The following is a 13,157-nucleotide window of genomic DNA, read 5'->3' as shown; positions in this document are numbered from 1 at the left end:
GAGATTTAGATTGGATATAAGGAAGAAGTTTTTTACAATAAGGGTGGTGAGGCACTGGAACAGGTTCCCCAGACATGTAGTGGATGCCTTGTCCTTGGAGACATTAAAGGTCAGGCTGGATGGGCTCTGAGCAACACAATCAAGTTGTAGATGTCTCTGTTTATTGCAGGGTAGTTGGACTGGATGACCTTTAAGGGTCCCTTCCAGCTGTAATGATTCTGTGAATCTAATACCTCAAGGACATTTGTGATAAAATCTAAACACATCAGATGAAAGGCAAAGGAGAAGGAACATAGCACAGACCACTAGTGGGGAGGATTGTTTTGGTTTTGACCTTTCAAAGTGTGAGAACATAGCACCAGCATCAATGGGTCATGCCAGTTACCTATCATCACTGGTGCCCAACAGTTTACACAATTTACACAATTATTTTGACTCTGTTTTCAGATGACACAGAAAGGTCAGATGGCTTGTGGGCTGTGGAAGTCATTGATTACCTAAAGTTGAAGGTTAATTAGCTAAAATTGTTGAAAATTTGCTTACCAATAGTAATACTAATTTGGAAAGTTTGCACCCTTAAATGTAATTGAAAGACTTTGATTTATTATCTCTTGGCATTGCTGTTATTATGACTGCCCTGTTCTTGCAACCTTCCCCTGCTTCACACTTCAGCGGCAGGAGTTTGGGCTGTGTGCACTTTTGGTCTGACTCTGTCTTGCCTTTCTTATGTAAAATTACATATAAATTTATTTGTACAATTCATTTCCAGTGGTACTGTTTCCAATCTGAACAATTTTCAAAATAACACTCTAATTCATTACAACCTACATATTCTGTACATCGAAGACAAGCTTCTCTCACTGTTTAATAAACACTGAACAACTAGCAGCAGGCAGAACTAGCCTTGTTACTAAAAGTAAGATGTGTGCCCAGAATATTTATCATTAGTGATAATTAAATTTCAGCTACAGTTTCACACTGATTAAAAATAATATTTTGTGTTAATGTGTGGTAATTACTTGCTCATGTTAATTTACAGAGGGAAAGATCTGTAGTCCATTGAACCAATATAGATATTTACAGTGACCTCAGAGGCCTTGGTTAATTCATTAATTGTAAACAAAAAAAGGTTCTAATGTGCAATCCAGTTTTGTAAGAGCAGATCAAGGTACCGAGATTTAGTTAGTTACGTAAGATATTTCCTACAGTTTAGTGCTAAGTGCAGCAATAAATTTCAATTCTTATTTATGTTCAGAACTGAAATTTAATTCAAATGCATTTATGTCCTCCTGTATTGACTCATGAGTAATGTTTGTATTTGGGGAGAGATTCATGCATTAAAATGTAAGGACACTAGACACAATTTATGCAGTTTTTTAATTTTGGTGTCTGACTCAAAGCTCTTAAAATGGCCTTCACAGTCAAACAGTGAACACTTAGCACTTTTTCAAGAGGGCTACAATTTGTTTTGCCTGAAAAGGGAAAAGTGCACTATGCAGAAAACAAAAGCATCATAAAAATTAAGCTCATAAAAATAAGATTAAAATTCAGGAAAGTCTTCAGAGCTTCCTACCATCCTTACTTGCACTGCAGCTTGAAAATTTGTTGGTTTTTTTGTTTCTTTGTTTGCTTTTTGTTTTTTTGTTTTTCTTGGACCTTTTAATATTGTGTTTTCTGGGACTGCTTTTGAGAGATGAGTTTTTCAAGGGTTATTTTTCTCTTCTAACAGAATGAAATTCCTGAAACTAAGAAGGAGGAATCTTTGCTAGATCTGGACTTTGACCCTTTCAAGCCAGAAGTTGTATCAACAGGAGTAACTCATTCACCCATGTCTCAGGTATCAATTTGCTTTTGAGTTCGGCACAGCATAGAAATCCAAAGTCCTGTGTTTGTTAGCAAAGGTTTGCCTGATGTACTAAAGAGCAGTGTTTCTGCAGTGTCTGAAACACTTGACTTTCCTGAGAAGCTCTTGTCAGCCATATATATTTCCCCTTCACTAATCCTGTACTTGATGATGTACTGAAAGAAGAGGAAGTAGTCAGGTGCTAAAATGAGTAGTCTGTCAGTGAGAATGGTTGCTGGTACGTTGGCCTTGTCTTTGTCATGCCATTATTCTCCATCTTTAGAACAACTCTTAATGCTAATATTGTAATCCTCTGAGGCTGCTTTTCCTGGGAAGTTGTCTGACCCAGCTTTGACATTTCATGTCTGGAAAGAGATGTCAGGGGACCTAGGTCTTATTGAGTCAACATGCAATCACTTGCTATGATGGAGTTTCTGTACCAAGTAAGAGATATGATCTGAGTGGTTTTGCTTCCATAAATCTATTTCAAACCTAATCTCATGGAAAGTGAAAGAATGAAATAGCATGTTCCCTTGCAGGATGCTATGTTAAAGAATTCTGTGTTCTACAGTAATATTTGCCATGGTAGCTTCTTCAAGCTATATATTTAAAAAAAAAAAAAAAAAGTGCATATTAAAGTTGCTTTGACTTGCCTTAAAGCACCTGGCACCTGCTATTTTAAGATCTAGAACTCATCCTCACTACTCTTAGGGCTGATAGTATGGTAGTTTCCCCGGCCATCAGAGCTGGAGCTCTGCATTGTACACAGACTAGGAAGTAATATTAACACACTGTTAGCAAAACCTATTATCCCTGTGGCTATCACTAACCTAGCTTGTACTGCAAGACATGAGAAGACTAATAAGCTGTTCAGTAATGCAGCACTGGGAAAGGAGTGAGCAGACAAGGAGCTTTAAGGCTGAGGAAGTCCTTGATCTCAGTTAATTAATTTCTTATTTGGTATACAGTCCTAGTTATATAATGAGATCTGTACTCATCTCTAATGGGTTATGCACTGTTAGAAAAACAGTGCACTGTCAGCACTCCAAACATCAACTGAAGTTTCTTATTGGTCTTTGCTATGAGTGTTTAATTGTAATAGAGGCTTTGTACATCTTGTTATTTTTCTTGCTTTCTGGAAACAGGAAAAGGAAAGAAAAATGATCTCCTGGCACTCAGCAGTGACAGAAAATTCTAGCTTAGCCTTTGCTAACTCTGCCCTTTCAGCTTGTCTTGAATAAACCCGTTGAGAGCAGTGGAATAATTAAACCTCCCAGAAAATTAACTTTTGTGACAGAGTATGTTTGTATTGACATCATACTATACAGATTGCAGAGTTTATTGTTTTATTGAAAAAAAAAATTGTTTTAAGTTCATCTGTGCCATGAAATACTGAATATAATTAAGTGAGTGTAGAAAAGTACATTATAATGTTTCATCTGGGTACACAGGAAACATTCACTGAGCACCTTACATCTCTTCTTTCACCTTTCATCTCGACAAATATACATGAGAAAAAGTGGTTAACAACCACAAGAGTGTGTGGATGAGTCAGAGCACCATGTCTTTAAGCAAAGAGAGGATAGTCCTACAGTCTAGTTTCAGTCCCACTAGATATGACAGCATCATTGCAATGGGAGCATGCACAGGATGACATCTGTGACTGCAGTATTTGGAGACCCCTGTGCAGGGAGACTAAGACAGCCAGAAGTGTTCTTTCTGTATGTGTACTGGTTTTGCCTCAGTTGTGGCTATTTTCCCTTCAGAAAACTGTGCTGAAGTAGTGAACTGAAGGAGGAGTTGTCTGTGCCATGATGCCTCGGGAGGCCAGGCATGACTTCTCTATTGATCATTTAACTACTTCCCTCCACTACTCTGCCACTGTGATCAGATCACAGTAAAGTAGCCTTACTCTGCCCTTCCTCACTTGCTTTTCTGTTTCTATGAATTCTTCAGAAATGTTCTTTCTAAATGTGGCTGGCCCTCACCTCCTTTTGCTAGCTGTGGTCTGTTTCGCCTTTCCTTCAGTATATTCCCTCCCTCTTGTCTCATGAGCGTTGAAAGAAAAATGAAGAAATGAAAAATGAGCAATGAGGATGTCTGGGGTTTGCATCAGTTAAGTCTATTAGAAAAGAGCTATTATTTTTCCTTAAAGCTTGAACGTTCATCTAACAAGGTTATGCCAGAGTAAGCAGGTACACTTATGAATTACACCAACACAGAGGAAGCACACACCTAGACTTAAGCAAAATTAAACTGAATGAGAAATGGATGTTGATGTTAATTTGTTATAAATCTGACTAATGATTTATTACTGTGTCTTTTATTTGTGAAAATAAAAGCAGAGGTTGTTCAGAGAGCCATTCTGTAGTCATAAAAAAAAAAAAAAGCAATCAAGAAAAGAAGATAAATGCAACAATCCTGTCTCTTAACAAGTGTCAGATGTAACATCTAACATGTGGAAATGTTTCAGGAACAATTTTACATTTTACTTTATGAATATCTCTAGTTTTTATTTTTCATGAATTTTAATTTTGATGTGAATGTAATAGATGTGTTTCAAAGTATCTCAGACCATTCATATAATAGACCTGATGCCTGCTTTTCTGCTTTCATCTGTCCAATCGGCTCTTCTGTTGAAAAGTCATTAACACTGAGTATTTAACAGGCTGGACAAGAAAATGAAAGCATTGGTCAACCTTCTTGTTTTCTTTCCCCAAAAAGTATGCTGTTTTCCTTCCTTGTGTTTTAGTATAAGAACTTGTATAACTTGTTCTCAGTGGATAGCAGAATCATTTCTTAACTGGCTAAAAATGCTGACCTGCATAAGCTTCTTAAAGCTTATACCTTGCAGGCACTCCTGTATCTGCTGAACATCATTCGGAGTCACCAGTTCAGAATGTACTTATCATTCAAACACCCAGTGGTATGAGTTCACTGGAAAACAACTACTGCTTTGAAGTGGGAAATACCACAATCCACCACATACTGCTCATCCTACTTAACCAAAAATTGTATTCTGCAAATATATACACATGCACTCAAATATAAAATATATATATACTATAAAAATGTGTATTTAGATGTTCTTCTCTCATGTTAGTTATGTAGCATATCAAACACAAAATATATGAACAATATTTTTCTAAAAGCATCTTTTTTCCTCTCCTTTTTTTCAGACATTGCCATGGGATCTGTGGACGGTAAGACTGACATTTATCATTGTGAACTGGGATATTTCTGTGCATCTGATTTTGTAATACTCTCAACTCAGGTTTATAATACTTTCTCCAAAAGACAAGATAAAGAATTTACAGACCATAACAAGCACTTTAAAGTATATGAAGCCACCTGGGATCCATTAAAACAAGCAGAAAAAAAAAGAATCACTGTTGCTTGGCCTACAAAACCTAAATCATGTTAGAAATCTAGGCTAATAACATTCACAATTATTATAGGTAAGGGTTTGCTGCTTTTATTCACATATCTGTTTTATAGTTTTTAGAGTGTAGGAATGGATGCTATCCACCTCTTTTAATTATCTGAAGACATAGTTCCTTTAACCAGTAGGATTCTAACCCAGTGGGCACCTGTTTTTTCACAATTTGGAAGTGAAGAGAGAATTTGACTTGTTATTTTCATAGTTAGCATACAGTGAACTGGAGTTACTCACAAAAGCAGCTGCTGCTGTAGGAAACTGCAGAAATCCTTCCTTCCACCTCCTGGTGTCTAATCAAATAAAATAATCTGCAGGAATAAAACGGTTAATTTTCATGAGCTTTCTTTTGACTTTGTGTCATGGAGATAGTTGGGTTGACTTGACATGCAGCCTGAAAGACCCTTTGTTGACCTTTTGTAAGTTCAGCTAGCACAGAAATCTGTGGATGCTTCTCATGCATTCAGATTTGCATCACTATCTTCTGAACATATGGCATATGTGATGTGTATTAACTGCTCATCTCTTTCTATTGGGAAGGTTTAAAAGAAGACTGAAAAAAAGAGTCTTGTATGGAAACTAGCCAAAATTTCAAGGTTGCCAAAATCTAGACCAGCTAAAATAACCCAGAAGTGTTACAAATTTATAACTTTAAACTGATATTACGTATCTCTATCAAGTCTTCCTTTCACAGTTTTACTTATAGCATATTAATATTATATATGTATTCTATATTATAATCATTTTCCTACTTTCTCTAGTTAAAACCGAAAAGGAAGTATGGAGCTTCACAGCTAAATATTTGAAGTTAAGGCTACTCAACCTTTACAGTGTTTTTCATAATATTGAGTGCAGAATAGTTGTTGATCTTCCTTGCAGCATTTGTATCTCTTCAAAGTGGTGGTGTCGATAGCTGGCTGTATGGTTTGATGCCGTAGTGTGCATGAGGCTGTAAATGCCTCTCCATGGCGCAGTGATGGAGTATCAGAGCTGTCCACTGCCACCACTTGTGTTGCCTCCTTCCTTGTTCGCTGTATCATGGAATGACTCCTCCTTTCTGTTGAGATTTCCTGTGACAAAAAAGTCATTGGGTCTCAGAGGAAAGCAAGGTGTGATAAATATTTGTTGCACCTGTAGGACTTCTTTTCTAATGTAGTCCAGTGGCTAGAAGGCTTAAATTCAGGAGTCTGACTTTAGCCTTCTCCGGAATGGCAGGAAAGGACCCTTTGCTGCTTCCCTATACCATTTTGGTAACTGCTGCTAGTTAGAGGACAATTAATTAACTGCTGTTCTAATAGCAACAACAAAAATTGTATTATTGTTTTCTGTGTTTTAAATGTTCTTTTCTATACAGACAACAAGCGAATTGGTGCAGCCGGTAAGCAAACTTCCACCCAAAATCACAACCACTCTAGAGGCATGCTTTAATCAATGTGATGTAATATATAGCTTTTTGTTTTGTCTATCAGTGCTGCTCTTCTAGATTGCAATCTACTGCCTCCAAATGTCGCAAGCCACATAGCTTTTCCTTAAACTGCTTAATTTAGTCACTTTCATTCTTTAAATTAAAATTGCTCTAGTAAAATATAAATCTTGTGTTTTCTCATCAAGTCCGGCTTTATCTTTTTCATCTTGTGTTTTTTCTTTGCTTTTCTGTCTGCTTAAAGCCTGATTCTTCAAAAAGTCTTTCCCTGTGTAACCTGGTCATGGAGGAAATCCCAAACAGTGGGTCATCAGAAGATGTTAACAGATCCCAAACTGATCTAGGTTCACTCAGCTGGGGCCTAGATGTTAGCACACCCAGTGTCAGCCAGGAAATTACTACAGGCGGTTCTTTGCTTTTCACTGGGGCAGAGCAAACCTCAAGCGAATCCATTGGTACTCTACCTCCTAGTATTTGGCCTGCTGTAGGTCAGCAGGAGGATGCTGCACCAGGGTCTGCTTCAGAAAATGAAAAACAGAGGACTTCGCTGGAGGGCCTGCTGGATGCTAAGAATGTCCCATGGGAAGATGTGGCAACCAGTCAGCGTTTAGAGAACATAACTGGTTTTGAGACACCCATCCTGGAAACTGATAGCTTGTTGGATAAATCCCTCCCATCTGATGTGCAAAAGGAAGAGGAAAAGCACAAGGAAGAAGAGTCTCTGTGGGCAGGTGTCAAGCCAAGTGAAAAGGTAGAGAATGGAGCTGTTAACTACAAGGAGGTAGAAGGTACAGAGGAAATGGAAGAGCAAGGTGGTGAAATGGAAGGAAATAGCGAGGCAGAGATTCATAAGTGCTTAGCTAAGTCAGAGTGTGAAACTTCAGTCAGCACTGGGGTAGACAATTTACATGAGTTGGAAGGTAGCAATGGGGAAGCTGGAAGAACTAGTGTTGCTAACCTAGAAATTCCTAGGGAAAAAGAATTCAAAGGAGTAAATGTCATTGAGGAGATGGATTCAGAAAAACCATTGCTGAGCACAGGGTTGGACGATGGAGACAAAGTAGTAGTGGACAGCTGTAAAACTACAGAAGGCACTGGCAATGAACCTGAGAGAGTCTTTGGTATCTGGAATCAGGATCATGAAATGATATTTGAGGATGGCTTAAACCAAACTGACAATTTTACTGGAGAGAGTACATCCACAGAGGGTATAAATCTGATGGCACATATTGACCTAGAGGTCACTGACCACACAGAAAAGAACCATACAAATACTGGAAACATTCTTTGTGATGCTGAATTATTCAGTGCAGAAGAGTCTGGTAAAGAAGCCGAAGACAGTAGCATCGACATCCTCCCAAATGGTAGCACTACCGATGAAGGTCAAGCTGCTACTGACAAAGAGAGCCCACAAGAATGGGCACTGATGCTTGAAACACCTCATGCTGCCAGCACAATCTGTGGTAATCCTTGCCTAGATAATAGAGAAGACCAAATGAGAGGTAGGGCAGCAGCAGCACCCACTGAAGAGCATCCTCATAGCAGTGGTGTTCCTGAAACCTTGGAAACAGACCCCTGGCTGGCAAATTGGGATCCAACAGTTACTAATGATTCCTGGGGATTTTCTAATCTGTCAGATGGCCAAGCCAATGGACTGGATAATTGGCCCTTTTTCCCCAAGCAGCAAGACTCAGAGGAAGGTAACTTGGAAAATGCTTGGTTAGGCATTAGTGATAAGTGGTCTACACAGGACCTGGGAGGGACTGATAACATCTGGGGAGAAGTAGGTGTAAGCACAAGCAATAAAAATCAAGAGGAACCAATAAAACAAGGCTTCCCTGGGGAGCAGGCAAGTGTTAGCAATACTGGACTTAGCAATGAGATAGTTAGACCCTTGGCTCTATTTCAAATGGGAAATTCCCGAAATGCTAGCACCGAGAGTTCAACTAGTCCTAAAGACAATGAGACCAACAACTCAGATTTATCTGAAGATGAAATTGCTAACCGGAGATATGGATTGTTGTACCAGGAAATTGAGGCTGATAAAGAAGAGGTACCTACCCCAGTGTGTAGCCTAGTCTAGACAAAGAGTTCCTTAGGTCATGCATAACCTTGTCGTTTAAAACCAATCCATCTGTGTGTTTCCCGCTACCCCTCCAAGCCCTTGCAATTCTTTATCGAAAAATTGTCACGCAACTGTTCATAGTGTGGTGCCCTTCAGCCATGTAATGAAACAGGCTGACAAAAATGCATTTCGCAAAGGTGAAAGAAGCTTCACGCTGTGAAGACACATGGTGTCTCACAGCTTTTATATTTTATATGTATAATTTTAAATGCATCTACAGTCTTTTCCTTTTTCTTTTTATAAAAATATTTGTCACTCTGCTTTTTGTTTTTCTTTTGTTGTTCTCTTTAAGCCTGTGAAATCTGTTATCAAATGGCACTGTCATCAAGTATCTTGCTACTTTGCCCTTCCTTTTGTTATTTTTTATGTCTGGCCTATTTTTATTTTGCAAATAAAAATGTTTTATCTATGTTCTCGTTTAGTAAACAAATGATAATTTGTTCTGATCTTCACTTCTACTTAGGCATCCAGCACTGCATTTAATGGATTTGCACAGGTAAGAAATAAGCAAATTATGAGAGTTTTTTCTGTTTTGCTGGGAAGAGATTGCGACTACCTGCACAGTTTTGGAAAATCTGTTCTAGCTGCACACTGATGTCATGCTGACACAAATACTAAATTTGTCTGCCCTCAGAAAGCATTCCTAGATGTTCCTAGAAGGTTGCTAGTATTCTTGGCACTCTTGGCCTAACTGAATTTAATTTGAAAATTCCCACTAGCTTAGCAAGACTGACTTTTTCCATGTAAAATAACTGGATTCATATTTTTATTGCATTCTTTTTTGGATTTTTCTAGCAATCTCAAAATCCTGTAAAGCGTGGCTTCCTTATAGCTTTTGCACATATTCAGTGACTCTATGTATTTATGTATTTATATATGAAATGAGTTTAATTTGTTTCTGCAATTTTGTTTTCATTTAAAATATATTTTAATCTGGGAGTTAAATCTGAGTTGTTTATTTTCTGCTGTGATATAATGCTGAGAATCTGCATTAGGCATTGCAGCAGTGCAATACGTGAAGACAACACATTTACGCTCTCAAATTCCAGGGCCATCATCCCGAGTGATAATGCAGATAATCTGGGGCCTTCTTAGATTCCAGCAGCCTTTCAGAGACTGGCTTACCCACAGCATACTCTGCACACCATTTTTTAGATATATACGCAAAAAAGCTGAGCATCTGCAAGGCTGAAAATGAGTCTTTTAGTGCTTATTAATTTTGCTACAGGCCTTCTGAATTAGTAAAGTATTCAGAGGGAAGGGCTAAAATGCAAAGCTGCCACCACTTTTTCTAAGGCAAAATGTTCACCTTGGGGTGAAATAAAAATTTGATCCCCCACCCTCACAGTAGGAACAGACATAAGCATTTTCCAAATTAATTGTTTCTGAATAAGATGCTGGAAAACTTGTTCTCTGCTTCTGTGCCTTACTAATGCATATAAAACTTAATATCTCTAATTACTGAGCAGTGTACATGCTATTCAAATAAAAGCCCAGAATCAAGAGGATGTGTAAGTAACACTATGCACATGTAGTCTGGAAAAATAAAATTTTGACTTTCACTATTTAAAAGTGCAGTGTGCCTGAAGCAAAGCCCTTGCAATTCGTTTGTATTCAGTGAAGGATTCTTCACTGGTTTGAATAACTTAAAAAATTTTAGACTCATGGAACGCACATTTGAAAAAGGAAGGTCTTTAATATTCATACCTATTTAGATTATCTTTTTTCCATCTTATACTATGTTCAGTTATAGATGGTTTTGCCTGAGCAAGCCATAAAAGATCAGGTCTTTACTAGATACATCCCATGTCAAATATTGTTCCTTCGTTGTTTTTATTTTCTATATGTAGGATACTGCTGCATTTACCGTGCAATCCAATGAGAATGTGACAGAGACTTTGGTAAGTGGTGGATTTTGTTTCCTTTCTAAAAGTTGTGTAAAAAAGGGGGTACTGTTTTTTTCTTTGTACAAAAACATTCGGTCCTTTGTACAAAAATATTTGTGTTTTCCATCCTCTAATTCATGAAACCTTAACCTGAAAGAGTTGTCGGATATACCATTGTAGTTGTAAATCTTTACTTTTCGAAAGTCTTTCACAAGGATAGCACTGCAAAAAAAGAAAAACAGGCTGCCCTAATATACTTTTAATTCTTGAAGATGTAGTTGAACAGTTTACTTATTTTTTGCACTGAAGAAACAGCAAGAATGAGTACTGTGGTCCAGTGTACAGCAAGGAAGTGATTACACATGACAGCTGTATACATACCTCTAATATTACTATAGCTTTATCTGTCCTCCACATTTTATTAATAGTAGGTACAGTCTTTTAAGGGGTGGGACTATTTTTGAAGGTGATCATGCTTTGGTAGTTTCTTAGTTTCTCTTACTGTCTCTGGTTAGCCTGAGTTAAGGATATGGAGTAGCAGCATTGCTGGATGAACACTACATTTACTTAAGAGCAGAATAGCGATACTGAATATTATTTAACGTGACTTTTGTATGCCTCTTTTGGTGCTTGTACTTAGAATGGTTACTGAATACTGTGAGAGCATTTTTAGTATTTTTATTTGTAGTTCACATGTGGTAGTCTGAAGACTGCTTGTCCACAAGTGAGTCAAAGCACATCAGTACAATCTGTATTATAACATATTACCTGTGATTTTAAGCCTGAAAGTTTCTTCCAGTATTAAGCCCCAGGAAACTCATTAGCCATCTTACCTGGGATAAATCTGTCTTTTGTTTCTCATTTCAATCATGTTTTTACTTTGTGAAATTCCTTGGAACTAGTACTATCACACCAGACAGACTTCTGCGCAGTGTGGTATAATATAATTAATGTTTCTTTATTCTATACCAAATCCTGAAGGTCTTGCTTAGGCAGACTTTTCTATACTTCATTAAAAATAAGTCTGATTAAGGAATATGTGAGAAAAGAATTGAGAGGATATGTTTTAGTTTGGTGGTGGTTGTTTTATTTTCTGAAAAATATCAGGGAGGAGAAGATTTCAGTATTTTTAAGAATTTCATGGAAGCTGTCTCTTCATTACAGAAGACCTCCTAACCAGCTGCATCTTATCAACTGCAAAGCAGCTAAATAGTTTTGAGGTTCATATTATGCTGAGCAATTTGTTCATGGCAAATTAATCTACTGGGGTTATTTTATCTGGTTGAGTCAGCCATCTTTATAAATGGAATACGCTGAGCACAGCTTGCAGCTCTCTCCTTTAATGTGTATGTATTTGCAAGGTTATGTCTCTAGCAGAAATCATACTTTTGCTGTGAGCTGTTTTGCTACAGGACCAAATGTCTTGCAGAGTGGATGATGTTTGCTAGATACACTTGCTAAAGAACAAGCATAGGCCAGAATTTTGAAGGGTAGGAATTCCAGAAGCATGACTGATAAATGGATACTTTGTAGGTGATTGAGAGCTCAAGAAGAAATAAGCATTAAAAAGAAACCAGGGATGATTTTTTTATTCAGAAGGTGATGAGGTACTGTAATGGGCTGCCCAGAGAAGCTCTGGATGCCTCTGAGTCCTGGGCATCCTGATCTAGTGCTGGGGGATTGGAACTGAATGGTCTTTAAGGTCCCTTCCAATCCAAGCCATTCTGTGATTCTACGATTTTCACACTGTCGGAATCCATGCAGTCAGTACTTGCCTATGTGTATGTGAAAACTGTTTGAGTCTCTGCAAATTGCTTCCTACCTTCAACGGAGAAGGGACCATTTTGTCTGAAAACTAGAAAAATTAGGGGGATAGGGGTTAATTTTAAAAAATCATATTTGAAGGCATAATTTGGGACACTCCTCACTTTGCCCTCACTTTGTAGAGCATTTCTGAGCAAACTGATTGCTTCTTCCCCATTTCTGCTGCTGCTTTCAATAACTCAGGAAGCTAGTGCTCTCTCTCCTTGCAAGGGAGGGATGTAGGACTGGCTCAGTTTATGTACAGGACACTGAGGATGAAGATGCTCCGTAGATGTTAATTAGTAATGTAAAGCTGTCTTCTTCCTGGCAAAGCCCTGTGGGACTGAGTCTACCAGGAGTGAAGCAGCACTGTAGTGCCAGGCAGAGTTCCCATTCCCTCCCTCCCTCCCCACTATCATGTGCTCCTCAACAATTTTTCCACTGTTTACTTAAAAATCAATAAAACAAAAGACTGAGGCTGAAGAAGCTCCACCTGGGGAACTCAAGGTCGAGGAAACCCCTACTGCTGCTGTTGTGGAAAAGGAGGCCATCCCTGCTGAGCCACATGAGCCAACAGAGCAGGCTGCGGTGAGTGATCTGTCCGCCACATCCATCTCCTAGCCTCATCTGAGCCATCTCTC

At 38.3% G+C, this 13,157-nt stretch overlaps 1 protein-coding gene across 4 annotated transcripts in view; it reads left to right on the top strand.

The window, feature by feature from the left end:
* AMPH (amphiphysin) overlaps positions 1-13,157 on the top strand; it is a 111,616-nt gene that overhangs the window by 79,196 nt on the left and 19,263 nt on the right. For 2 of the 4 annotated variants that reach the window (XM_021385849.1, XM_021385848.1), the window contains exons 12-17: positions 1,730-1,837; positions 5,023-5,046; positions 6,634-6,657; positions 9,291-9,323; positions 10,678-10,728; positions 12,988-13,104. In XM_021385849.1, the coding sequence (XP_021241524.1) occupies positions 1,730-1,837; positions 5,023-5,046; positions 6,634-6,657; positions 9,291-9,323; positions 10,678-10,728; positions 12,988-13,104 (357 nt within the window). The remainder of the gene's footprint in view (positions 1-1,729; positions 1,838-5,022; positions 5,047-6,633; positions 6,658-9,290; positions 9,324-10,677; positions 10,729-12,987; positions 13,105-13,157) is intronic. The other 2 variants (XM_021385850.1, XM_021385851.1) reach the window with 1 other exon arrangement.

The sequence above is a fragment of the Numida meleagris genome, chromosome 2 (assembly GCF_002078875.1).
Source record: "Numida meleagris isolate 19003 breed g44 Domestic line chromosome 2, NumMel1.0, whole genome shotgun sequence".
NCBI classification, from domain to species: domain Eukaryota; kingdom Metazoa; phylum Chordata; class Aves; order Galliformes; family Numididae; genus Numida; species Numida meleagris.
The sequence above is the reverse complement of the archived record's forward strand: the minus strand, read 5'-3'. Positions and strand labels throughout refer to the sequence as shown.